The 27680-nt window shown below is 36.9% G+C and overlaps 1 protein-coding gene across 1 annotated transcript in view; it reads right to left on the reverse strand.

The window, feature by feature from the left end:
* Positions 1-22836, reverse strand: part of LOC140163215 (GLIPR1-like protein 1) — a 41977-nt gene extending 19141 nt beyond the window's left edge. Inside the window, exons 1-4 of the mRNA XM_072186612.1 lie at positions 22531-22836; positions 16755-16803; positions 15443-15579; positions 6195-6431 (exon numbers count right to left, since the gene is read on the reverse strand). Of these exons, the coding sequence (XP_072042713.1) occupies positions 6195-6431; positions 15443-15579; positions 16755-16803; positions 22531-22611 (504 nt within the window). The 5' untranslated portion in view covers positions 22612-22836. The remainder of the gene's footprint in view (positions 1-6194; positions 6432-15442; positions 15580-16754; positions 16804-22530) is intronic.
* Positions 22837-27680: the final 4844 nt, after the last annotated feature.

The following is a 27680-nucleotide window of genomic DNA, read 5'->3' on the forward strand; positions in this document are numbered from 1 at the left end:
TATGATATTAATATCAATAATTATGTTAAATTCAGTCAAGGGAATAGGCAGGACCATCCCACCACTAGATTATCTTCCGATCCATTTAAACTTAAAATTCAACGTTGCAAAACCGAAGCGCACATAGACTACCCCGTAGTCCACTTGCCCACTTGCATATACTCTGGGTATTGTATTTGAGCTTAAAACTCTGATTTAATTAATGTGTGCACAATTGATAGATTTTCACATCTGATCTTTTCAGTCACCCTACAACCTCTGTTTGTTAGCTCCCCAAGTGGACTACTGACATTGGATTGCGGTTTTCATGCTTAACACGGCTGTCTATGAGCTTCTATGGATGAGATTGTCGGCAATCTGGCCTACTAAAATTGGTCATGATGTAATGAATCTTTAAATGGACCTGGCTTGTGATTGGTCGCCCAGATCTCGTTATGGTTTAAATCCTCCGGGTACCTATCATTACCCAGGCGGCGGATGACATGATCGAGCCGGCAACTCGTGAAATCACCCGGCCGTATGGCATTTTCCATATACTCGGTTAGTTTTGTGGGGTTCATTATCGAACCCCAACGGTTTTAGCTTGTATTTATATTATTTATCAACATAGGCCTATTTGTTTGTGATATTTCAAGCGTTTTAAAATTTCAAAATAATCCCATTCAATTACACGGTTGACGATGAAAATTTACTGAATTTAGGGAATGCACGTCATACACCACCTGTCATTACCATTAATAACTACATGGTACACAAGTCTGCCGCCATTGTGTTGTGTAATTGCATGAACGCGTCACTAAGTGCAAGCGCGTATTGTATTTGCTTGCGGTTAAATTTGATTGATAAACAAGTGTGATTGACAGTGTGAGTATCAGGGACTTTGCCCGCTCAAAATCCCGTTTAAAATCCATAGTCTATTTTTAACCTGGAATTTCGCGATTTATAAACTGGCAGATTTTAAAATCAGAATTGTTCAGTGAAGTGCCAATACAATTATGATATTATGATATGTTGCATTTAATAATATAAGCCTACGTACACTTTTACTTATACTGTCACTAATATAATTATATAAACTTTTTCATAATAATTTTATACTAGTATATATTTTGATGTAATAAATATCAGTATAATTTCGAGTTCAACTGAATGCTTTAATCATGATTAACATTAATAACATGCTTTTATTTATCAAAAATAAACTATGGCATAGTCTAAAGCGCACATGACTTTTTATTTTAATCGCATTGTGCAGCTTTGGAATAGGCTGCCCTTGTCTACAAGGACAGCCGGTTCCTTTTCTTCCTTCAAATCCGGGGGTGGTTGAATTTTTGAATTCTCATTTTTCTCAAAATCTTTGTTCTATGAATACATGCTCTTGGAGCTCTTATTGCAGATGCTCGAATTGCAGGCTTATTTAATTTGGGATGGGGATGTGATGGGTTTTTTTGGGGTTTTTTTCCCCATAAATTATTTTCAAAAATAGAAAGGTGGGATGTTCGCTGGCATTTACTTTATTCTATTTACTTTGTCTTGATTAGTATGTGCAATATTTATATATCATATATTTGTCTTTGTAATTGTATATGAGCCAGTGATGAAGCATAATAAATAAATAAATAAAATAAATAAAATAAATAATTCATTCGGCCATTACTGGGTCCCCGGCAAAACTAAACTGGTGTTGTGACTGACCAATTGGGTGGATTAATTTTAATGTTATGTTGTACTGTGTTGTAAACTTTCATCATTCTTTTGTCTACGTGTAACACGGGTGATGGAATGCAGTTTAATATTTCCGCCAAGGATGCATCATTTCACATTTCTGGTGAGATATAGTCAGCGGGGACCCAGTTATGGCTGAACTGATTTTTGTCAGTCATTGATCATACTGATAAATTTCGCAAAATGGGTGAGGGGAGATACATGAGACTGACAAACAGAACAAGTGAGAGTGAGAGGGAATAAGGGAGAAAGAGTGGAGAGGTTGAGACGAAAAGAGAAGAACACGAGAAAAGAGAGAAGGGACCGGGGAGGGAGAGGGGGACTGATTTGGAATGGGGAGGAGGAAGAAGCGAGGAAGAAGCGAAATAGGGAGATGTACATTGATACGAGGGAAGGGCGACACTGCGACCCTGCACAGGCTCGTAGCCAGGATCTATTGGGATGCGACAAGCGCGCTCATAAGTGGACCTTGTGCCAGGGGACCTTGTGTAATGTAAGGGCTAATTTTCAACGTTTTTACAGAAAAAAGTAAAGGATTGGCATTTTGTCACATTAATGTGAACCAATTTAACAACATCAAAGGCCTATGAACGAGAGGGGCGCTAGACCACTAAAATACCGGTGTTCCATAATCGTGTCTTATCCAGCCTTTTTTAACACAGAGGTTCTACCTCTATTGAAATAACGGTTTCGCCTCGTTATTCCGAAGGGTCGTTATTCCGAAGGTTCATTACTCCGAATTAACGATGAGGTTCGTTATTCCGAAGGGCCGTTATTCCGAAGGGTCATTACTCCGAATTTACAACAAGGTTCGGTATTCCGAAGGGTCGTTATTCCGAAGGGTCGTTATTCCGAAGGGTCATTACTCCGAATTTAAAACAGGGCTCGTTATTCCGAATTTACTAGGTTCGTTATTCCGAATTTAAAATAAGGCTTGTTATTCCGAATTTAAAACTAGGTTCGTTATTCCGAAGGGTCATTACTCCGAATTAAAAAGTAGGCTCATTATTCCGAATTAAAAACAGGGCTCGTTATTCCGAATTTACAACTAGGCTCGTTATTCCAAAGGGTCATTACTCCGAATTAAAAAGTAGGCTCGTTATTCCGAATTTAAAACAAGGCTCGTTATTCCGAAGGGTCGTTTCTCCGAATTTAAAACAAGGTTCGTTATTCCGAAGAATCATTACTCCGAATTTAAAAGAAGGCTCGTTATTCCGAATTTTATATTCTATATATACAAGTATACATGAGCCCCACATGTCATATATTATGGGCCCCATGGCCCCAAATGTTAAAATAAGGGCAACAGATTGACAGGGCTAGCGTTAAAACTACAAGGGCCCCAAGGCCCATATGTGGTACACTTATGGGCCCTACCCCGTAGATTTATCATTTGCACATATTGGCCCCAGAGGTCAAAGGTCACGGGCCCCAGGGGTCCAAATGTAAAAATACAAAGCATGCTGGTTCTCATTAATTGAAGCAGCCTCAGGGCCCTGAGTTGGTTCACTGATAGATCCAGTGGTACTCTATATATACAAGTATACATAAGCCCCACATGTTATATATTATGGGCCCCAGGGCCCCAAATGTTAAAACATAGGGGGACCGATTTACGCGCCGATCGGTAGAACTACGCGTTGGGAAAGGGTCAAGAGCGGCGTAGGCGTGGTCCCTTTGATAAAGAAATGGCTTTTGCCCATTTTTTGGCCCCAGATGTTTAATTAAGTCTAGGGGCCCCAGAGGCCCAAAATGTTAAAACAAAGGGCCGGTCGTTTCTCAGCAAATAAAGGAGCTACAGGGTTCAGATTTGGTACACTAATAGGTCTTTAGCATTATATTGTAATATGGGCCCCAGGGCCCCAAAAGCTAAAACATAGGCCCGGTCGTTATTCAATAAAGAAAGCAGCTACAATGTCCAGCTTGAGTCTGCTGATAGCACTTGAGAATTATATTTCAACATACGCACATGGGCCCCATAAGTCAAATATTATGGGCCCCGGGCCCCAAATGTTAAAGCAAAGGCCCGGCCGTTTTTCATTAAATAAAGCAACTTTAGAGCTCAGAGTTTGTACACAGATTATACCTGAGAATTATATTGTTATCAGTACGACAGCAACTTCGTGACCTCTTTTGTTCGACAGAAAATTTATACGGGTTGGTGAACACGGGTAACACAATGTTAAAATATCAGCCGGCAAACGCTTTTTATCAAAATAGCTCCAGAAATGGAAGACACGGGTCGTATATTGCTCCATTTATGTACCCTGACCACAGATAAGATATCAAACATTTGTGGAAAGCAACAAATAACGTGTAAAAGTTTAATTAAATGGAAAAAAAAGAAGCTTGAACATGTCCAAAGTAGCTCGGAAAATGAGAAAAATTGCATGTCACGAACACAAAAATGTTCATATCATCAAGCAAGAAAAAGCGCCGGAATCAAAAATGGGTGTCATGTTATAGAATAATTTAAGTTAGCTTGCCTGAAAATTTCGTGATTTTTGGTTGGGGGTATATTTCTAGTCGCATATTGAACATGTTGAAATGTTTATCTTTGTGCGTGACTACTGTCACACCATATATTGTACGGCCGATGTTTTTCCTGCAAAGAAACTTTCATTGTCAATTGTCCATTGTTGGTTATTTAACTTGAAAATAATACTCCCAACGTTCAAACAATTTTAAAAGTCAGCATAAAGGTTTGTGTTACATTATTTGGACGGTGTTAATTCATTCCAGAAATAGAATCACGAGTGAGCCAATGAGTGGGTATAACATTGCTATTATTGTACCTGAATTAATCATATCTCTGGTATGGCTTAGTGGTAAATACATGTATTTGGAAGTTCGATCTTGGTTCGAACCCCACAAGCACCTCTCTTTGATTTTTGATTTGATTTTAACTCATATTTTTAAATCCTAGTTTTCATATTTTTATTAAAGCCATAATATACGATTTCGGGCAAATTTGAAGTTTTGTTATTCCAAAAATTATAACAATATTTATAATATTATTTTCGCTGCAGCTTTAATACAAGCTGTGGTTAATTAATGTTTATCATTACAGAAAAGCATTAGACCGGCGTTTCCTCAAAGCTGCAGATATAAGCATTTTAGTGATCGTGACATGCATTTTCTCTCATTTTTTAGGCTACTTCGTGCACCAAAAGCATTCATTTTTTCCACAATAATTCAACTTTTACATGTTATTCTTTGCCTTATACGCATGTTTCATATCTTATCTATGGGCTCAATATGGAAATGAAGGGAGAAACGACTCGTGTATTCCATTTTTTGATGTTTTCTGAAAAACCGTATTTGCCACCTGATTTTTAACATTGTGTTACGTAACAGCAAAGGTCACGCCGGTAAAAATTACAGGAAGTGAGCTAAGTTGCTGTCGTACTGTTATATGTACATATGAGCCCCATATGTCACACCATTGGCCCCAGGGCCCAAAACGCTAAAACATAGGGCCAGACGTTACTCAGTAAATAAAGCAGCTACAGTACCCAGCTTGAGTCTACTGATAGCACTTGAGAATTATACTTCAACATATGTACATGAGCCTCATAAGTCAAATATTATGGGCCCCAGGGCCCCAAATGTTAAAAAAGGGCCGTCCGTTTATCATCAAATAAAGCAGCTTCAGGGCTCAGAGTTTATACACAGATTACACCTGAGAATTATATTGTTAATAACACCCATCCCATCCCACCCCATACACGTAGGACTAAACAGATTCACAGACAATTGCGTAATTATAATATAGATAACATAAACGTTACGGCTGTTCCAGTTAAATTACATACCCATTGGCTGTTCTATTTAATTTACATACTCCCACTGGAATGGCCACAAAATAGGCTGTTCCATTTAATTTACATACTCCCTCTGAAATGGCTGTTCCATTTAATTTACATACTCCCTCTGGAATAGCTTTCCCCTAATCAAATTGCATATTGTGATTGGAAATACTATGTGTGAAGCGTTAAGACTGTTCCATTTAAATTACATACCTTTGGCTGTTCCATTTAATTTACATACTCCCTCTGAAATGGCTGTTCCATTTAATTTACACACTCCCTCTGGAATAGCTTTACCCTAATCAAATTGCGTATTGTGAATTTCAATCCATCAAATTGCATAGCTTCACTGTGAATTTGAGAGACTGACAACAGCAACCTAAGTCCTCAGCAAATAAGGACTGTAAGTTTGTGTAAACCGATAACATGCGGGTATAGCCGTATTTGTGTACAAATATATAGCCTTCTAGTTGAAGACTGAGTTCCGCAGTCTAATCTGAATCTAGTACGTGGCGTTAGGTTTGTAGGTTTGGGATTTTATATTCCTACAATATAGGGAAATGGGAGTGCCCAGGAGTGGGAGTGGTGTATTATAGGAGGGGGCTAACTGAAATACATTTAAAATTAAGGTATAAGAACTATATAGTATTATTGACTTACCTGAGTGTAGTGACCACATGGGGGCCAATAGCACGTATTTTCGTCAAAATCATAATAATAGTGTTCATCGTACCATTCATTGGTTGCAGGAAGGCCACCAACAGGTGAGCTCAAGCTATTACTCTCCTTATTACTATACCATAGATTTTGGCCGTATTTAGAATCTTTTCCACCGTGTCCCCATACACATCTAGCGACCCATTGTTCAGCTTGATTAGCCGCGTAGTCATCCCAATACTACATGATTTGAAACGAAGACAAAGGAAAATAGATTTATACATACTGTCGTTTTATCTTTTCTGTTTCGGGAGCTCTATTGTTCAGAAACGAAAACGCAAGGGATTAAGTGGGATGGTGTGTAAGTTGGCTTCATTGAGTGTGTTTATTCAGCATCGAAGTGGTTACGTAATTCTCTTGGTTACCGGATCACGCTTTTTTGGTATGCCTTCGAGTGCCATATACTTTGTGTGGTGATCGTTTCGATCGTGGTTCATTACTCAAGAGCGTGATCCCGTTGACATAGTAACATTACGTAACTTTGATACTGAATAGTGGGAGCAGATGTGCGGTACATTGCGGTACAATTTCTACCCGGTTAGAGAATATCCGGATACTTGCCCACTATAAACACTAGCAGTATATATATATGTACGGTACATCGATATCCTTCTCAACCGAAGGAAATTGTGGCGAGATATTCCCACTATAAACACACCAGTATAAATTGTGTGCGGTATTACCGGAAGTAGGAGCTTCTTCATGATGCGTAGGATGCGCGCAGGACATTCGGAACGATTCTCACCCCAAGAGTTATCAAAACAGAAGCTACATGTTCACCGCCATGATCATATTGTTGAATGGATTGTTTATAGCTCGCGCCACAATATTTACACATTCCCCGTGTGACCTCGGGGTCATTGCAAATGTGCGGCAATGTTAGTTGGTATATAATTTGTGCGGTAACTGTGTCCCACTATAAACAGCAAGAGTATCGGTACATATTCAAGGATTATCGTGTACGGTATGTACTCAAAATGCGGTATATTCACTATAAACACGCTCATTGTTACGTTTGGGGCATCATTTCAAGAGGTAATAATAGGTGCTATCAATCACACTTATGTCTGTCAATAAAGATTGGATAAGTCAATTATATGCAACACTGGCGCCTCAAGTGGGCAATCTTACTCACTCCCTCGTTTAACTAGGCAGGATAGGCCTACATCAGGTCCGAACGCAAATTTGGTGTCATTATGGTCTATATTACTGTGACATTTAAAAAAAGGACCCCTGGCTCTTCTCCTCTCGCTTTCTTCTCTTTATAGTCTGTCTCTCCCCCTCCCCAACTCTCACCTATGCCATCTTTTGAATTATGCGGATATCCGAATTATATTGGATGTTGTATTTCCTTTACCCTTCTCCCCCTCTCACTGTTTTAGCAGTAGGCCTATGATTAACGTGGAAAAATTAAAATAAACGGAATAAACTCCTCCCTGCTCTGCTCGCCTTCCTCTCTTCTCTCGATCTCCTCTCTTCTCCTCTCCTCTCCTCCACCCGATCATCTCCTCGTCTCATCATCCCCACTCTCTCAAATAATATACATTTAAAATAGATTTGAGTCTGGCAATTTTGCCTGAAGCAATTATCAGATTACCAATTCCAATGAAAGAAATCCTATTAGTTTCACTTCAACGCACTTCTCTGGTGTTGCATATTACCTAGTTTTAACGTGTATTTGGGACGAAAATAATTCCCCGTTTAATCTCTACATAATCATAATATTAGGCATGTCCACTAAAAATTGAAGTACTTTTAAATTGATTCAGACCTAACTTATTGGCTGGGAATTGATGAAAGAAACATTTTGGCGTTTAAATAATCTTAATCGGACGTTTCATTCCAGAGATATGGCCTTTTGAGTGTTACGGTTTTATATAGGGCTGCTAGAACAGTTTAAAAAGTCCAAAAAGGATTACTAACAGAAAGTGCAATTTTAAGGTACTTTTTCTTAATGTATTTATTAACTAGCGTTATCTGGAACATTATATTTGCTTATAACAACATGAAAATAAGATCATCCTGAAAATTTAATCGATTTTGTTGACATACAACAAAAAATATAAGACCTCAAAACCCATGGTTTGTTTGGTGAAACCGCAAGCATGATCATAGATGGCCGCCATGGAAAATATCTCCATAGAGGAGATGAACAATAAGTGCATTATTTCAAATGAATGGCGGTAGTCTTAAACATTGTTCAATCTTTTACGGTCAGCACATTTTATCTTCAAAAATTATTATATTTCATCATGGCATAAGTTTGGTAACATTAATCACTGCCAATTTTGAGAAATTTGCTCCAACTCAAAGTTTATCTTTACTACATTGAGCAATACACTGTGTGCATGGAAGCCATGATGGTCCCCGGTTTTATACTCCCTATGAAATGGACATGGTAGTAAGAAGTGCACGGGGAAGTGCATGTTTTGAGATGGGCCGAGGTAGGCTGAAACATTCTTAAATTTCTTAACATCCTACACATTTTGTCTTCATAAATAGTTAAATTTTATGAATATGTAAGTTTGCTTGTCTGATTCACTCCAAATTTGGAGATAATTGCGTTTGAACACCGGATGCAATGAATGGTGTCACTTCAACCTGTTGTAGTTCTCATCTCATTAAAATATACATTAAAAAAAGTTGATCTCTTCATGCAGGAAGGTCCTCTCTATTTACTGACCAAACAGGAAAAAGTTTGGTGAATGTTTTCTGGTGGAATCAGGAATTTCTTGAAACACCCTGATATAGGCCTACATTTGGATCAAAACAAGTATGTACGCCATTTAACATGCCTGGGATTTCTTGTATCGATCAGTTTCTCCATAGACAATACGTGTGTGAGTGCACGCACACAGTAAATGAAAAATCGTTCTAGTGGAAACTGTATTGAGAGTGGGCATCCCTAATAATATGACCGATTTTTGCGCGATAGCACGAACAAGTATACGTAATTCTTGGCAACACTGATTACTATTGATTATTAATGTATACATGTATTAATGTATATTTCTACGCTGGGCTATTTTCACGAGCTACTCCCGCCTAGGCTGGAGTACCTATACACCCAACGCAAGTCAATTGAAGCCGTACAATTTATCGCGAATTTACGACCGTAAAATTTAGACACTTCTTTTGTCTAGATTAGCATCAACCCTCTCATCTCACGCTTTTCATGTCAGAAATTAACATAACTCCCGAAACCGAAACAGAAGTTATCTTCGTTCAACTTTTCTGTAGTCAATTTGACTAGAATAAAAGGATTGTTCACACGTACCATGCTAACACTTCAAAATAACAATGAGATCCGAAACCAAAACCGGAAACCGAAACCGAAACAGAAAAGATAAAACGACGGATGGTGTAATCATTCACCGTGTTTTTTTATATAGTGAATATGCCGTATACGATAATCCTTGCATATGTACCGATACTATTGCTGTTTATAGTGAGACTATGAGCGTGTTTATAGTGAATATACCGCATTTTGAGTATACCGTTTACGATCATCCTTGTATATATACCGATACCCTTGCTGTTTATAGTGAGACACAGTTACCGCACAAATTATATACCAACTAACATTATCGTACATTTGCAATGACCCCGAGGTCACACAGGGAATGTGTAAATATTGTGGCGCGAGCTATAAACAGCCCATTCAACAATATGATCATGGCGGCAAACATGTAGCTTCTGTTTTGATAACTATTGGGGTGAGAATCGTTCCGAATGTCCTGCGCGCATTCTACGCATCATGAAAAAGCCCCTACTTCCGGTAATATCGCACACAATTTATACTGGTGTGTTTATAGTGGGAATATCTCGCCACGATATCCTTCGGTTGAGAAGGATATCGATGTACCGTACATACATATACTGCTAGTGTTTATAGTGGGCAAGTATCCGGATAATCTCTAACCGGGTAGAAATTGTACCGCAATGTACCGCACATCTGCTCCCACTATAAACACGCTCACAGTTACCGCACAAATTATATACCAACTAACATTACCGTACATTTGTAATGACCCCGAGGTCACACGGGGAATGTGTAAATATTGTGGCGCGAGCTATAATAAAGAGCCCATTCAACAATATGATCACGGCGGCAAACATACATAGCTTCTGTTTTGATAACTCTTGGGTGAGCATCGTTCCGAATGTCTGCGCGCATTCTACGCATCATAAAGAAGCTCCTACTTCCGGTAATACCGCACACAATTTATAGACCTTTTTCCCTTCTTCCCATCATGCATTATTCCAGGGGGTATGAGTGTCGCAAAACACATCATCTCCCCGGGGGAGTACAGAGTTATGTTCATTACATTCGGGAATACGGACATTTCGCCTGGTGCCGTCATCACAAAAAAGGAATAGTGGATAATATCACTAATACCTTTCGGGGGCAAAAAGCAACATTTCTGTGCCTTATTGACATGGTGTACAAAAAAAAAAAAAAGTTTCCTGTTATTGAAACCTAACTTTGTACACATTTTATACTAGACCTAGAGGTGAAAAAATTGTATACATTTTATACTAGACCTAGAGGTGAAAAAATAATGACGGGACACTAGGGTGATTCAAAAATACAAAAGTTTTGATTTCTTAACGGGCCAACCAATATTGTTCATTTGGGTGTAAAAATACATCATGCAAAATTTCATGAAATTCAACTAATTTTTAGAGGGTGCGCCCGGGTTTTGAAGTTTTGTGTGTGAAGTCTATGAGGATTTTAGCTAATTTTCACTCAACCACCAGAAAGTAATAATCAACTTATCCAACTATGCTATAAAACTGTTAGCATGTAGTCTTAGGTTTTCATGACACAAATATGTAAGAAAAATTAAATGAAAATATTGACAAGCGGAGAAAATTCAAAATTTATCTCAATTGTTTCAATGGTGGGAAAGCAGTAGACAGAACAGCCAAAACATTTGGCCAGTCTTCTGCCCACAGGAAAATATTATAATTAGGATAGTCTATAATAGAATGAATGAATGGTATAAATTCTTTATTGTGTTTTCAGCTTCAATGACCTGTCATCCACTTGAAAATACTATAGAGATGTCCATCTCTCCACTTCCCATGGTGCATTGTATCTATTGAGTTGAATGGTCAAATGGCTCTATTCATAACCATCATAATGGCATGGCCAGAAATCCTAGCATTATGCAGGGAAGCATTATGCAATATCAACTTGATGTCTGGTGGTGGGGGGTCTTCTTCTTCCATACTACTAGATAATTATGTAACAACCTGTAATATATAGTGGACATGCCTTTGTTAATATTCATGAGTTTATTCAACTGCCTTTGCATTACAATTACAAGAAGTTGAACTATCCGCAGTGCTACTGAGAGGGTTCACTCCCTCTTCGGTGAATGTACTTTTTTCATTATTATAGACAATCTTGAACTTGGTGATTTAAATTTCCCATGGGTTTACATAAGAAACATAATACACCTGAGAAATTCATCCACATAAATTGAATCTTTGTGTGAAAAAACTGTTGGAGAAAAAATTGCACCAAAACCCGATTGACTTTGCATACAAAACTTCAAAGCCCGGGCGCACCCTCTAAAGTTGATCTAAATTTTATGAAATTTCGCATGATGCATTTTTACACAAAAATAAACAAAATTAGATGTTGGCCCATTAAAAAAATAAAAAACTTTTATATTTCTGAATCACCCTAATAATTACTTGGTGCATCAGATATACTAAAATCAATACCCGGGATCGATACACGTGAATGTGCTATGCACGAGTTTGATATGAGACGAAAATCTTTGGATACCGGGGTAGAAAATGATGAATATCTCCCGTAAATGATTTCGTCTAAAGAAGCCAGATGTGGTTCCTTGCACTTGAATATATGTTTTGAATAGATATGATAGTCGTTAGCTAGCGTCTTGAGAAAGAAGCTTGCGTCTTGAACTCAAAAACTGACAATAATTTTGATTTTATATGTGCCGATTATATAGCGCAGTGTATAGGCCAATCGTGGAGGTAGTCTAAAAGCAGATGACATATGGCGTACCATGGTCACTCACACACTAGCGAGGTCAGTCACTGGGAGGCACCGGGCTATTGTCAGTAGCCTTAGTTAGATGTCCTTCGGCCCATTATGCGTCTCAAAACTATTAATCAGGTCGGAACAAAATGGCCATGCGTGGCGGTGGATTCAACCTACCATGGCGATTTCAGCCATGAAGATATCGGGGCGGTGACACTGTGCGGCTGGTATCCGTTTCACTTTTTTTCAGAGATGAAAATAAAACGTAAATAATAATCTCTTACACAGATGTTCTGCATCGCTCCGTAACTGCATCACTCGTGTATTCAATAATTACATTATTAGTAACATCGATGGCCTTTACGATAATCCGCATATATGTGCCTGGACACCTCGAATAAGCCGTAAAGTCCCCCTCTGGTCATTTTTACTTTTTTACATATTTGCAAAGAGCATGTTTCAGGGATTAAAATGACACCTCAATGAACTTCATATGACAATCAGAAGCGAAGTTATTACTTGTTATAGGTTGTCATGAATCAAAACGCGAAACCGAGAAAACCGCGTTCAAAGTTAGGGAAGCAAAATGACCATTTTTGAAATGAAAACCAGCATATTTGCATAGTAACCAGTATGTTCCTTACATCCTAATTGCTTTTACACAGACACGTTACGGGTATTATTACAATAATACAACAAGATTGAGACTGATATTTTATTGTTTTGCACATTTAATGAGCTCTGTTGTATGTTTGTTTTATCTATTTAGGAATTTTTTTCATCAGATGGGCTTCAGAAAATGTTGATTATTTCATATTTCCCCTTATTTCTTTAAAATAAAACTTTGTATGTGTTTAGAAGAAAGCTTAAACATTTCAAATCTGCAAAAATCTTAACTTCGCCAAAATACGAGATTTGCATATATTTTCACCTGTAGCTCGAAATAAAGTTTGCCGAGTTTACGGCTCATTCGCCGCGTCCAGCCACATATATGGAATCAGGATGCCCATATTAAGATAAAATAATTGCAAAGACCATCAGATGCACACGATCTATGAGGTTAATTGACTACGTCATACCCCCTGGAATAGTGCATTTTGGGATAGATGGAAAAAGGTCAATACTGGTGTGTTTATAGTGCAAATATCTCGCGACAATATCATATCCTTTGGTTGAGACGGATATCAATGTATCGTCCATACATATACTGCCAGTGTCTATAGTAAGTATACGGATGATTTCTAACCGGATAGAAATTACCGCAATGTACCGCACATCTGCTCCCACTATAAACCGGGCTATAAACACGCTGATTGAGGCAGATAACTTGAGATAAGGGAATCATGTGTACACCCAGCGATCCGAAAAAAAAATCCCGATATTGCACGAAACGTTTTACGGGTAGAAGAGTTTAGAAAAGATAAGTCACGATATGAACTCTTTTGCGATTACGCCGTACAAAATAAAATGCAGTCTTGCAGTATAATATTTCATTATGTTCACCCCAAATCATACTAGTGGCTTTATTTCCCGTTTAAGCTCTAAAACAATTAGGCCGGTAACTTTTCACCCGAACCTTTAACGTTTCATATACTTCTAGTGCCCGTTTCTATTCATCGTTATGTATTCTCCCGTGCATTATTTTCGCGAACTACCCTTCATAGCCCAAATTATTTAAACCTGCACGCTAAACATTGCATTATCTGAAACCCGCATGCTAAACAATAGATTTTAGATAATACGTGCATGCTCAAATACTAGAAATACTACTTTTACATAACTAATAATTTGTCTGTTCGATAATTATATATATACCATCAAAAAAGTACGAATATACATTATATGGTGTTAAAATAATTAGCCTATAGGTTACAGGTTATAGTATTTTTTTCATGCGCATGATGTAAATCATAGGTTAAAAATTGTGTTCTATTTTGCAACTATCATTGCCATAAATTATGATTAATGAACCCAAATAAATAAAACATCAAATGAGAATAATCGAGCTTCAATTAGTTAAAAAGGGCTACAACAGACCAGTTAAATGCTACCTGGTCAGTGGCCTGACGATGTTTTTAAAATTAAAGATATTTCCTTAATATTCAAACTAATATAATGAATGCAGCAATTAACATTGCCTATTGTTTTAATATACTCAAAGTATATGACGCATAATGTACTCGTGCAAATGTATTCGTCAAGATAATCGCACTTGCCATGGAGTTATTGCATTTAGCTCTCGAGCCTATGCGCTCTCGACCTAAATGCAATAACTCCACGGCGCGTGCGATTATCTTGACTAATGCATTGCACTCAGTTCATTATCCTTATCAGAGTTACAGGCCCGGCTGGCCTGTAACTTTTTAAGGCATATTTTTAACACTGGGTACACCACCAAATCAAGTTCCAATTATTTTATGTGTTAAAAGGTACATACGAATTCGCCATTTTCTCATGGTTAAAACGTCATCGTGCTGTCAAAACACCATTTTGCTAAAATTATTAAGATTAGCATTTATGGTAGTTGAGCTGCTATATAGATTTTTCGCAGTGGTGCATCTCCACATGTGGAGGGAGCGTAACCAAACTAGTTTTGTAGGAGACTACGGTTTGCGATCGTGGCCGATATAAAATCATAATCTAAAAATTATGATTTTATGTCGGACCAACAGAAAATCATCCGTTTTACTACAAATAGGGCGAATTTGACAGTTTGCTCATAGATTTAAGTTAGAACATGTGCAAGTATTACAAATATGCCAAAAATCGGGTTTGAAAAAATAAAGGTAAATTCTGAAAAAGATCGTACATTAAGGCTTTAACTAGCTGTTTGAATATAGGCATAGTAGACTCGGCTGAAAACACATAAACCAAACCCAGAAAAAAACGGCACGGTATAGTTAAATTTGCAAATTTTCAATCACACCGAATAAAATTCATTGTAAAGCCGACGCATCACTTATTTTACGCCAAGCTGCGGAATTTAGTTTGTAAGAAAAGTCCGACCGTAAATAATTTTGGTGACACAGCTTGTATAACGCCTTATACAAAATATTAGGTGCATTGTTCGTTTACAGCATCAGGGATGTTAGTGTGCTTGATGTGAACGACTCGAGGTAAACAAGTGAATAAACAAACAAGTTGCACTAAACAAAGTAAAGTAAAGATTTACCAGGAACTTCATATCCATTGCTGGTGGTGAAACTTTGCCCCTTATCTCATTATGTCTGTCTAAAATAGCATCCTTCTCAGCCTGGGTGAAAGGCACTATGGTACCAGCTGTCTGTCTTTTGACGTCTTCGCCGTCACCTATCATTCACACACATTCAATATAAACACAACAGAAAAAGAAAATCCTCACTTATGTAATTCATCATAAGTCTAAACATGCGCATGTTATAGATGAGTTGACCTATGATGTCACATGTTTACATTCAGACCGCCCTCTATTGTTTCAAGCCAGGCAAAATAACATGGGAGTGTCTATGACAGACCACATAAATTTCTTTAAAACTCAACTTTTAAAAACCTTTGAAGTTTTGTGTGATATTATGTATATAGCTTGATGCATTTATAAACAAGATTGATAACATTTTTAGTATTATTTGCTTTGAAACCAAAGTTAATGAATAAAAATCAACTTCTTCCATGTAAACTATAGTGTTTTTTGCCTGACAGTTTTGATCACAGACCAACAGAGGGCGTATCAAATGTAAACACATCTCACCTCATCTATAACAATTTGATTGATACAATTTAATACCAAATTCGCTATCAAAAGATCTAAATTGACAAAGATTGATACCAGTATATGAAATTTGGTGCATTTTAAGTAGGCCCTACACTGTAAAAAATATTTTACTCAACACTGATTAAAAAGGTCACAGCTCAACAGTTGAGTCAAAAATTTCTCAATTTTTTTTTTCAACTTAATCGTTGAGTAGTGACCTATAATGAGTTCAATGTTGAGTAATTTTTTACTCAACTGTTGAGCTGTGACTTTTTTACTCAGTGTTGAGTAAAATATTTTTTACAGTGTATAAGATGACAACAAATACTTTTCATACAAGCTTATATTTAGACCATTTAAATGGGGTTTTTTTATATTTCAATGTTTATCATTTTTATTCATTTCAGTAGACCATTTAAATGTTCGTAAGCATATAGCATTATATGACATCTTTAAAAGTATTTTTCTAGAGTTTGATTCTGCACTATGTAATTTGATTGAACATATTTCGATATTGTTTCCGCATACGAATTTGAATTTTCAAATAGGTTCTGAATTCAAGGCTACGGCAAATTTGGCTGCACAATTATAAAATTGGGAGAGGAGACAGGGAGAGAGGGGGAGGGATAGAGGAGGGATGGGGTGGGAGTGATAGAGGAGGAAAGCAAAGCGAGAACAAGGGAGAGAGTTGTTCCGTACTTTAGTATGCCTATATTGTTTTTATGTGGTATAGCATTTACTGTAGTAAACATACCTAATGCATCAGGTACTTCATTTTTGACACCCCATTTCTGTTCAAACTCCTGAAAATGAAAAAGAAAGAAAGAAAAACAAAGATAGAGTGTCTCAGAAGCCATTCTTATTATATCACTCATGATATAGTGATTAATTTATAGGGGAAAGAAGAACCGCGCATCACACACTAGCGCAATTCAACACGAAATTACAATGGAACCACAACATGCATTAGCCGAAAACCAGAGAAAAAAACTCCGGTCATACTTGCCTCTACGGGGACTTGAACCCCAGACATCCATTTGTCGTTGTAATGTTGAATTATATTTAATATATTTGATACAAAACATGCTAAATGTAATGAAAATTTGGTAAATCTCATGTTTCACAAAATGTTACCGTTTTCACACAATATCCCAAATGTACTCTTTACCTTGTTGTATCAGATTATACTTTGATCAGCTCGTAATCGGCGGGCCTTATAACATCGTGGATTAATATCAAAATATTTTATTTTGAGAATTGTCTTGGGACATATCGCCAGAAGATTCAAGAATTATGAATTCAAGTCCTATCTTTCTTTAACACACAAAATAAAAACAGATATGGCAACTAATAGCACTCTTAACGTGGGTCTACTTTTCAGCGTAGTGGTAAAAGCCTAACATTTCCCGCCTATTACGAGCTAATCAAACTATAGCAGTCTCTCTAATGGGCTATTCCAGAAAAGAAATGTACTCCCCCTATAGAGGAGTAAATTTTCAATCAAAGAAATGTCCGGATTTCCAAGTCTGCTTTCTGAAAACGACTGGAATTCCAGTTGCCAATGTCACTTGAAAAAGCTTGGAAATCCAATTAAATGAAGGAAAAATCACGGAAATGTCCAAAATGAGCTCTCAAATTGAGGATTTCTGATTTTGAACTATTTTTCTGCCGGATTTTTTTGCCTTTGGACACTTTAAAAGTCTGGATTTCCAACAGTCACGATCCGAACTCCTCTATAGGGGGTGTGCATCTATTTTCTGGAATAGCCCAATGTCACTGTGTTGTGGCAAATTTTTACATATTGGGCGTCATACCCCTCCTATCATTTTTCACTATCAGAGCATAACTTACTCTGCAAAAAATCAATATTAAATGAAATAAGTTACTATGTGAAAAGGACTAATGACTATTTCGCCGCTCAAATGACAAATACGTCGTGCAAATACGTCACTATGTTAAACAGTTGCGCAAATATGTCAGTATGTGAAAAGCGCAAAACAGCATTAACCGTGCAATGACAAAGTCGCGCAAATACGTCACTATTTGAAACGGCAAATTTTTCAAATTATACTATACGACATACTGGGCTTGCGCAGTATAGGTGATCGGTAAATCCGTCGTTATGTGATGCACACATTTCAAGGTTTTGCAAATATCTTACTAATTAAGGGAAGGGGTATGAACGTTTGGACAGTATTTATTGTGGGACATTAGAGCACATCAGACATATCGAATTGCATTCTGAATACGAAGAATGGCCTTCTGATATCAAATAATTTTGATTTTTGAAATTCGCAATGTAATACACATTTTATGACAAATCATTAAAAATTGATATTTTGATATTTAACAGTACTCGAAGTAAACTTTATAAATCTGATGATTTCTACCTAAAGTGTATGTAGGTGGGATGAAAAGCCGACGATCAATTGAAAATGTTGACCTTTCGTATTGAAGATATGGATTTTTTCCCCAAAACAACAACAAAAATTAGGTCTTTTGGGAAAAAAATCCATATCTTCAATATGAAAGGTCAAAATTTTCAATTGATCGTCGGCTTTTCCTCCCAGCTACATACACTTTAAGACTATATCATTAAATTTATAAAATTTACTTCGAGGACTGTTATATCTCCAAAATGTGAAAAATATCAAATTTTAATAATTTGTCGTAAAATTTGTATTATATCGTGAATTTCAAAAAATGAAAATTATTTGATATCAGAAAAACATTCTTCGTATTCAGAATGCAATTCGATAGGTCTGATGTGCTCTCATGTCCCACAAAAAATGCTGTCGAAACGCTCAAAACGCTCATTCCAGTTCCCTTAAGCTACTTTGAAGGGTTGGTTTTTAGTGAATATAGAGTAGAACATAAGAAACTACCGTAATATACCAATTTTCTCACAAATGTTAAAAATGTCGAATATGCCAATATGTGATGCGGCCGACGATCTGTTCGGTGCTCGGTTAGCCACGATATTACTATTTCTACTGCATATCATATTTACGCCATGAATCTTTTTTATTTCTTTCGAAAAAGCACAAAATAATGCAATTGCTAATCACGAAAGTCACTTTTACGCGATGCAAGCTTGATATACGCAAAAATGTCAAAAGTGGCCCAACGATTTAGTTGATTGAGCATAGCATTTTAGCCCGAACTAGCAAAGAAACAGAGCCAAGTTTTTCTGTTAGCCAAGATGTTACTGATTCTGCATATATATAACATTAATGCCATGATCTCTTTAATTTCTTTTCTAAAAAGCGAAATTACAATTGTGGCCCCATATATGTGGGGCTTATGTTATCGCCCAAATGGTTGTTTGTTTCCTTGCCTGTTTGTTTCTTTCTTTCTTATTTTGTATCTTGTTTGTCCGGGCGGAAGCAAATTCATTAATCCACTCTGCAGCTCCAACGCAATGGCCGATCAACTTCATTATTATAAATGTTTTCAGGGTTATTAGGAGTTAAGAAAACCTAATAATGATAATATTGGATGGCTTATTTCGCATGATACCATAACATATCGGATTCGTCATACAAATATCGAACTCGCCGTTGGCTCGTCCGATATTTGTATGACTCATCCGATATTATTAGTTATCCCCTGTTTGTTCATGCAATACGAAAAATATCACTGGTTTTGAGGTCGTATCACACGAGGCCGCAGGCCGAGTGTGATACGACCTCAAAACCAGTGATATTTTTCGTATTGCATAGGAACAGACAGGGGGTAACGAATTTATCATTCAGTAGACATGAATTTAAAGGGGCATTTCGTGATCCACAGCCTCATCCCCCCACTTTTCTCAAAAAAGTTGAGATTTTTATATCACTGGAAACCTCTGGCTACATAATGTTTATGTACAAAATATTTCTTGCAGATTAATTCGTTTTGCTAAGATATCGTGAAATTTGAATTTCGTTCTGGTGCACCAGAACGAAATTACAACGCATTGTCTATGGAGCAGTGTAATACACATAATCATGCATAACTCGCGAACGCAAAATCGGAATCAACTGAAATTTTGGGAATAGGTTTTTTCGTGGATATCTACTGAAAAATGACATAAATAGAGGATGCTAGGATCACGAAATACTCCTTTAAAATAAATAAACAAATAGATAGATAGATAAATAAATAAATAAATAAATAGGGCCTAATTAATAATTAAGTAATACCACAATCATAAAATTATCAAGTTATAGGCCTACTCCAAACTCTTGTAACGAATTTATCATTCAGTAGACATGAATTCAACAGAAATAAATAAATAAATAAATAATTAAATAATACCACAATCATAAAAATAATAATGATTCAGTTATAGGCCTACTCCAAACTCTTCCATGCATGCTTTACAGTTTTCTGTCATGTAACTACCGCCAGGCCATGTAATACAGAGCGCTATCGCCAACGCGCGACGCACATTTAGCACGCGACGCGAGTAATTGCCGTCTCTACCGCATACGCGATCAGCACAGTGTGCAATACAACACGAGTATGCAGGCCCGTTATTGCCGGTAATGATTAAGAGCTGAATAATACGGCCATATATTGTACGGTAATTTATGAACTCTGAACAATACGAAATCATATTATTTGGCTATTAACCAATGAAATGTCGTTATTCATGTCTACTGAATGATAAGTTATGGTATCACGCTCAGCCATCCAATATTATATCAAACTTGGTACGGGGATAGGGTATGTTGGCCTCATGTGCTGTATAGTTTTGTGTCACATTATTTGTATATTTATGAATATTAATGAGCTCATTTGCATATTTGGCCAACATTGTCATTAATCCACTCTGCAGCTGGAACACAATCACCGATCAACTTTAAACTTGGTACGGTGATAAGATATGGTGGCCTGATGTGCTAAATATTTTTGTGTTATTTTATTTGCATATTATGAATATTAATGAGCTCATTGGCATATTTTGCCTTTTTTTCCATTAATCCAGTCTCCAGCTTAAACGCAATCACCGATCAACTTCATTATTATGTTTTCAGGGTTATTAGGAGTTAAGAAAACCTAATAATGATAATTTTGGATGGCTTATTTCGCATGATACCATAACATATCGGATTCGTCATACTAATATCGAACTCGCCGTTGGCTCGTCCGATATTTTTATGACTCATCCGATATGTTATGGTATCATGCTCAACCATCCAATATTAGATCAAACTTGGTATTGTGATATGGTGTTCTCATGTGTTGTATAGTTTTGTGGGGCCTTAATTACGAACCGCTTAATTCTAGTATTATTATTTTGTATAATGCTCCTGCCTGTAGGCGATTACATTCTAAACCTTGTCGTGATTTTTTTCTTGTTACTTTACATTCATAACCTCCTTCGCGTATCACACCATATGTGCGTCCCAATCAAATTGCTTTTTAGATGATATACGCACACCGGTGCGGAGGTCTATCGCACTTCATTCTGAATCCCCTTTCAAGTGCAAAAGAAAAATTAACATTGAAGTACTAATAATAAGCCAGTGTCATTTTTGAAAAGCCCTCAGTTTTTATTTAAATTTATTTGAATTATTTAAAGTTAGGGAAATGGTCGTATCATGCCGAATGAGGTATCAAAATATGCAGAACAAAATCCTCATCTATCGACTACCTTATTTTGCAATTTAGTTTTCATATAATAATAGTTGTTTGTGAATATAGCTTCATTCATAGATTTTGAAAGTTTATATAACTCATTTTGCCCCAAAATAGTCATACGACAGTATGCCAAAACAGCGACGACTTTATGTCTACGATGATAGTAACTTGACATATGGAAAGGTTTCTATACAAAAACGATTCTCTTATAAACCATCATGCGCACCCACCTGACTTGACCTGAGCACACATTTTCGTCACAAGAGCTTCCAAGTAGAGAACAACAAGCAGCCAATGTCTCCACCAGTCTTTGATTACAATACACGGTTGCGTGCATAGCAATGCAGGAGCTGTGAAGCTTCTAGCTAAAAAATGGGCCTCTTTAATTGTTTTTTGTCGAAACTTCAAGTGTTCCCTTCATCCAATCAGATTTTTTTTAATATCAAACGAAAGCTAACCCCTCCCCCTAGTCACTAGGTCAACAGATAACACAATCAATGTTATAGCAAGGCAAATGTGGAACATCTGTTGAAAACTACCTGTACAAGCACATTTGTTGACCAAAATGTAGGTTTTAAAAGTCAAAACCTTAAGTGTTCCTTACAATATTTTTCAAATGTTATGTCGTTAAATGAAAAAGCACACTTATATTGTCCATATACTAGATTCACTAGAATGAGCTATGGTCAATTCTCTTTAAATTGCAAATCTTGTGCAAAACGTTACTATTTTCGCCTATTTTGTCATACGGTTGTAAATTCAATGTGACTTATAACAAAGAGCGCTTACAAATTGATATGGTTGACGGCCCGGATGACAGGGGGATAAACTTGTCCTAATTTGAATTCAGATTTGAACTAACAACAGAATACACACAAGCAAACCAAAAACAAAATAATTACCTCATTTTCTATGGAGTTAGACTGTGAGAACAGAACTGCTGCGGACGTCAAAGCCAAGAGTAAGAGACCGATTGCTGCCATGATTTGGGTCCTTGGTGCAAGGTGCGATGTAGCGATGTCACGGGCGATGTCAATGTGGTTCCTTTAGAGAGTGATGAAGCTTTGAAGTTATAGACGGTGGAGTGGGTTTATATAGAGAACATATAGCGTATATCTCTCTTTTCTCCGTTGTAATTATTGTGCAGCTGGTGGTTTATAATTCAGAAAGTTAATGGAATTATAATCCGCCCCAGACTTTTGAATAGGCCTACAAATGTTGCTTTTTCGGGCGCCCGCTACGGCGGGCCCCTTATTTGGCTTGACTTTGCAAAATGCCTCTAATTTCGGTCTTGCTAGTTATAATTCGCAACTGTTTTGCTTAAAAGTACGCCCAGCTTAGAAATAAAAACACAAGTTGCTTGGTTTTGATTTTATTATTGTTTACTAATATGTACGGGATGAAATCTTGTGCGTATAGGCCAGTTATCCTTTGTTTCAAATACAAAACAAATGGACTCATAAAAATACCAAATAAACCGATGGCGCTGTGCAGCTTTGGCTGTTGGTGCCAGCGAGGGGGGGGATAGGCACTTGGTTTATTTTCATGGTTTCGTTTTGCGGATTGGGAGATGTGAATAACTTTGGGTTGTTTAGTATAATTTGTCAGTGCAATAATACATTTGTTTAAATGAATGAAATGAAATATACTTTGTAAAAGCAAAATAATTATTTTTGTCTTCTATACTATCAATCATAACAGTCTTACCCCTGCTTAACGATATTCGACAATATTCAATATCCAATGCAATATTCTCACTACAATAAATACACAATACACAACTCCCTCATCCAACATGATCACAAAATCATACCATTCATTTCAATACAATTTAATTAAATCCAAAACGGTCCTGTCATAGACCGCCCCCACTCAAACATATATCTTTTGCATTTAATCATCTTCCCCTCTTCCCTAGAAAAAAATCATTCAGGAATCAGGAATTGTTATTTGGTCTAGTTGCGCACATGAAATCGATATCTTAGACTTGGTCTATTTGAGAAATGTAATGCTTATTTTAGTTTGCGTAAAAGCTGGCAAGCAACTTATGCCCACGGTTGTTTGATGGCATTTAAAACTGAGTCATTTTTAAGAAAAGGTGAAGAATGATGGCGCTATTTATCTATAATCTTGTGATATTGTTTGCATATTTAAAAGGGGTAGACACTTGTAAAATTGTATTAGAACATAGGCAAAAAGACTAACAAATGACAAGTGAATTTTCAAAAAAACCTTTTCATTGTGAAATGTAAGGTATAACTCATATTATTTGGCTAATTTAAATTTGAAATTCTTAAATAGCGCCCTCAATTTTCACACAAATGTTCAGTTTACAGATTTTGTAAAAAATTGAAAAGACGTAAAAAGATGAATAATTTGATGTAGAAACGAAAAATGAAAATCTAGATGTTAAAAATTGCTACAAAATAAATGTGTATATACAGTTTGTTAGAGTGATAGCTGTTGGTATTGTTATTCAGGTCTACAATTGAATATTATAATGTTTTGTTAGAAAAATTAACAAATGATCACATCAAACAACCGTGTGCCCTATGTTTGTTAATTCGGGTACGCTGAAATCGATGTCTGACATTTTTAATGCGGGTTTAAAAAACCCTTACTATCAAAAATGACTTCAAAGTGACCCTATAACATCGATCGCACAGGGGGTTCAATTTAAAATACCATAAAAATAATACTTTCGTAGGCGTATGACTTGTAGTTATGGGGCTCAGCAGCTTCAAAGTCATGTCATGTTGTATAAGAATTGCTCCCAGGAAGTTGAACCTCCTGCGTGTGCGATCATGTGAGACCATTTGCCCGGGGAAATTTGAGGTGGTGGGTCTTTGGGAACCGACAGCGTAACAGGAATATTGGGTAATTCGGAGCTGCAAACGGGGGGGGGGGCGGTGCGCTCATCGCGACCGTCGGTCCAAGTAAGGCCCTCGGTAGAAGGAAGGAATTGGTGAAAAAATTGAGTAAACAATAGATTATTTTGTTACCCTGCTTAAAAGAGAGAACATAATTGTTTTTAGATTGCTAGCACATATTTTTTTCTTTTTTTGTTTTTGTTTATGTTTTGTTTTTGTTTTGTTTTTTTGTTTGTTTTGGTTTATTTTTTTGCCCTTCACTTTTTTCAAACCATCGAAAAAAATTGAGTCAACAATTATCAGCTTCAGTCGGCAAAATATATCCGTCGGCACATTTACAAGTTTTGACCCCCCCCCGGTTCCGAAATCCCGGCTACGCCACTGGTCAGTAATGAGCAGTTTAAGGGGTCTTTTAGAACTGAAATTAATTAAATCAATTCTTTCAAAGTCAGGCTCCCCCTATCCTCTAACCAAATGAGTGTTGTTTACTTCCAGGTTATTACTGCAAGTTGGTAATAAGCAATGCATTAAGTATCCCATTTTTATCCAAATCTTTTTTAATCCACCCTGTATAACTTGAAGGTCACCCTGTATAAAGAGATGAAACTCGACTGGTGTTAAAATTCATAATATTTGTGACTAACACTGAGGATGGCGAGTTCAGGACACATGGCCTCATATACAAATCTTTTGTTATAAATTTTGTTTGCAATGTTGGCGAATGTGATACAATTTGCCGATATCGTATATGCACCTTTGCTCACTAAAGTAGCGGTATTTGCACACACCTTATTCCATTTTGAGGCTTTTACATTATACTGCACGAATTTTATGAAATTGTAGGCAATTGTGTGTATTTTTTGCAACTTGGCAGAGTTTGTAAGCGTAGTATAGACCTACTTTCATTGAGCTGCAGCTGGGTTAAAATTGAACTGGGTTACAATTTAACCTTTAAATTTCAATTAAACATACCCTTTGAAATAAATCCAATCAATATTTTCTTTCTATTTAATATTTTACAGAGATTATAATGTGATGAATTTATATGCACGTGCGTGCATTCTATGCAACGTTGCACCATTTTTAATGCATTTTTGCATTCTGATTAACGTTATTATTCCATTTAACCTTGATATCATCGAGCTGTAACTAGGTTAACCTCCTGAGCACTACCTGCCGATCTAACATCACCTCTGATTGGTCAATTACATGATATTTTCACTTTAATCACCAATCGGAATGGAGCTTTGCAAACAATTCACCCCAATTTTTGTTCGTGGTAAAATCATTCTAACAATGTTGCTGATTGGGCCAATTGATTATGAAAACTTCTTTTTGGCCAATCGTCAGGTAGTTCTCATGGGGTTAAAAACTAGGTTACAGATAGCAACAAATATCGAGTCTTTATGCACTTTCAAAGTTTATATATTTTATGTAGCTACTTAGTTATTGCAGAAAAAAGTCACATTACAAAACAATGAGAATAGTGGTCTACCACTCGTTCTTGTCACAAGTTGCACCTTGAGGTCCCTTTAAGACACATAAATGTGCTAGAGACATGGTCTTCTCAGTGGCTGGCCCTAGAGCTTGGAATAATCTCCCAAATCACATTCTTAATTCTCTAACAGTTGAAATTTTCAAGTCATCTCTAAAAACTCATCTGTTTCAGATTTCCTATGTTTAGTTTTTCTTGTTTTTTGCTTCTTTGTTTTTATTTTTATTGCGCTTTGAATCCAGCGGTAAAGGCGCTTTATGTGTGTTGGTTAATGTAATGTAATGTCTAGCGAGCCGTTTAATTTCGTGTCGCAAATCGTTTAAAACAGCAACAAGTTGTCCTTGTGATTATATTACACCAACATTTGGAAAAATTGATATTGATAATAAATATATTATTAAAGTTTGTTGAAGTTAAAGTTTTAATATATATTATATATTGATATGTTCTGCATAATGTTCAAAAAGTGTTCTACAATTGTTGGGTTAGAACTCATCCGTGTTCACGCGTTCTGGATATGTTCAGAAAGTGTTCCCAAAATAGCCCTCATAAGTCACCGTGTTCTGGATGTGTTCTAGTGTCCTGACAATAACTCGGATTTGGAACACATCTAGAACACAGTAGCACCTTCCTTGACATGTTCTGGGTTTTGCAAGAATGAATCCCAAATATAATGCTATTTCAAAACCTTTGTTTTTACATACAGTTTTGATAAGACACTTATAGTTTTATGAATGTTCGAAAAAGGACATGGTGCTGTTTAAACGCCCATATCTTGAAATCTAATCGAAAGACTACTAGCAATCGATTGGTGGTATATTTATGTTCAATTTGTTTGCCGAAAAGGTATAAAATCGGGCAAAGAAGAGACGCGTTTTCACGTGTATTTCAATGGGACGCGCTATTGGTGGTGTGCGCCCTTAACCTGTTTAAATGCTGTAAGACATCTCAAGAACATCGAACCTACATCTCCAGGATTGTCTACAGATAGGAGGAGAATAAGGGCGAGGTAACCCTGACAGAAACCTCAATCGACAACACGCCCTGCCAGCGCGTCGATTTATGGCAAAAAACCTTCATGATTATGGAAAGTAGCAAAAATAGAGGCCGTAGAGCCCATGGCCAGAATGGGCACAGCTATCAACCACACAGAAGCTGTAAATTGCCTAGTCATAACGCTCAACATGACGTCTTGAAGCCAAAGCCTAACGGAAACTTCAAGATTGAGACGGGAAAAATGGCTGGACAAAAGTTGAACATTTGCACTTATAATACAAGGACTCTGAGAACAGAGGAAGTGTTTGAAACACTGTTGGATGAAATACAAGAATTTAAATGGGATATCATTGGATTAGCAGAAACCAAGAGAGAAGGATAGGGGATTGTTGAACTACAGGGAGGAATGTGGTTGTATAATCATGGTAAAACTGAAGAGGACACAGAAGCAAAAGGAATTGGATTTCTTGTACATCCAAAACTTACTGATTACGTCACAGAAATAAAAAGCTACTCCAACAGAGTAGCTGCACTCAACCTTCACTTGACAGGAAGAGACCAAATAAGCATCATCCAAGTGTATGCGCCCACTAGCGAGTACGATGATGAGATAGTAGAAATATTCTATGAAGATGTGAGTAAGGCAATAGAAGCCAACAAAGGAAAGTATACCATTGTCATGGGCGATTTT

The sequence above is a fragment of the Amphiura filiformis genome, chromosome 10 (genome assembly GCF_039555335.1).
Source record: "Amphiura filiformis chromosome 10, Afil_fr2py, whole genome shotgun sequence".
In the NCBI taxonomy this organism is placed as follows: Eukaryota; Metazoa; Echinodermata; class Ophiuroidea; order Amphilepidida; family Amphiuridae; genus Amphiura; species Amphiura filiformis.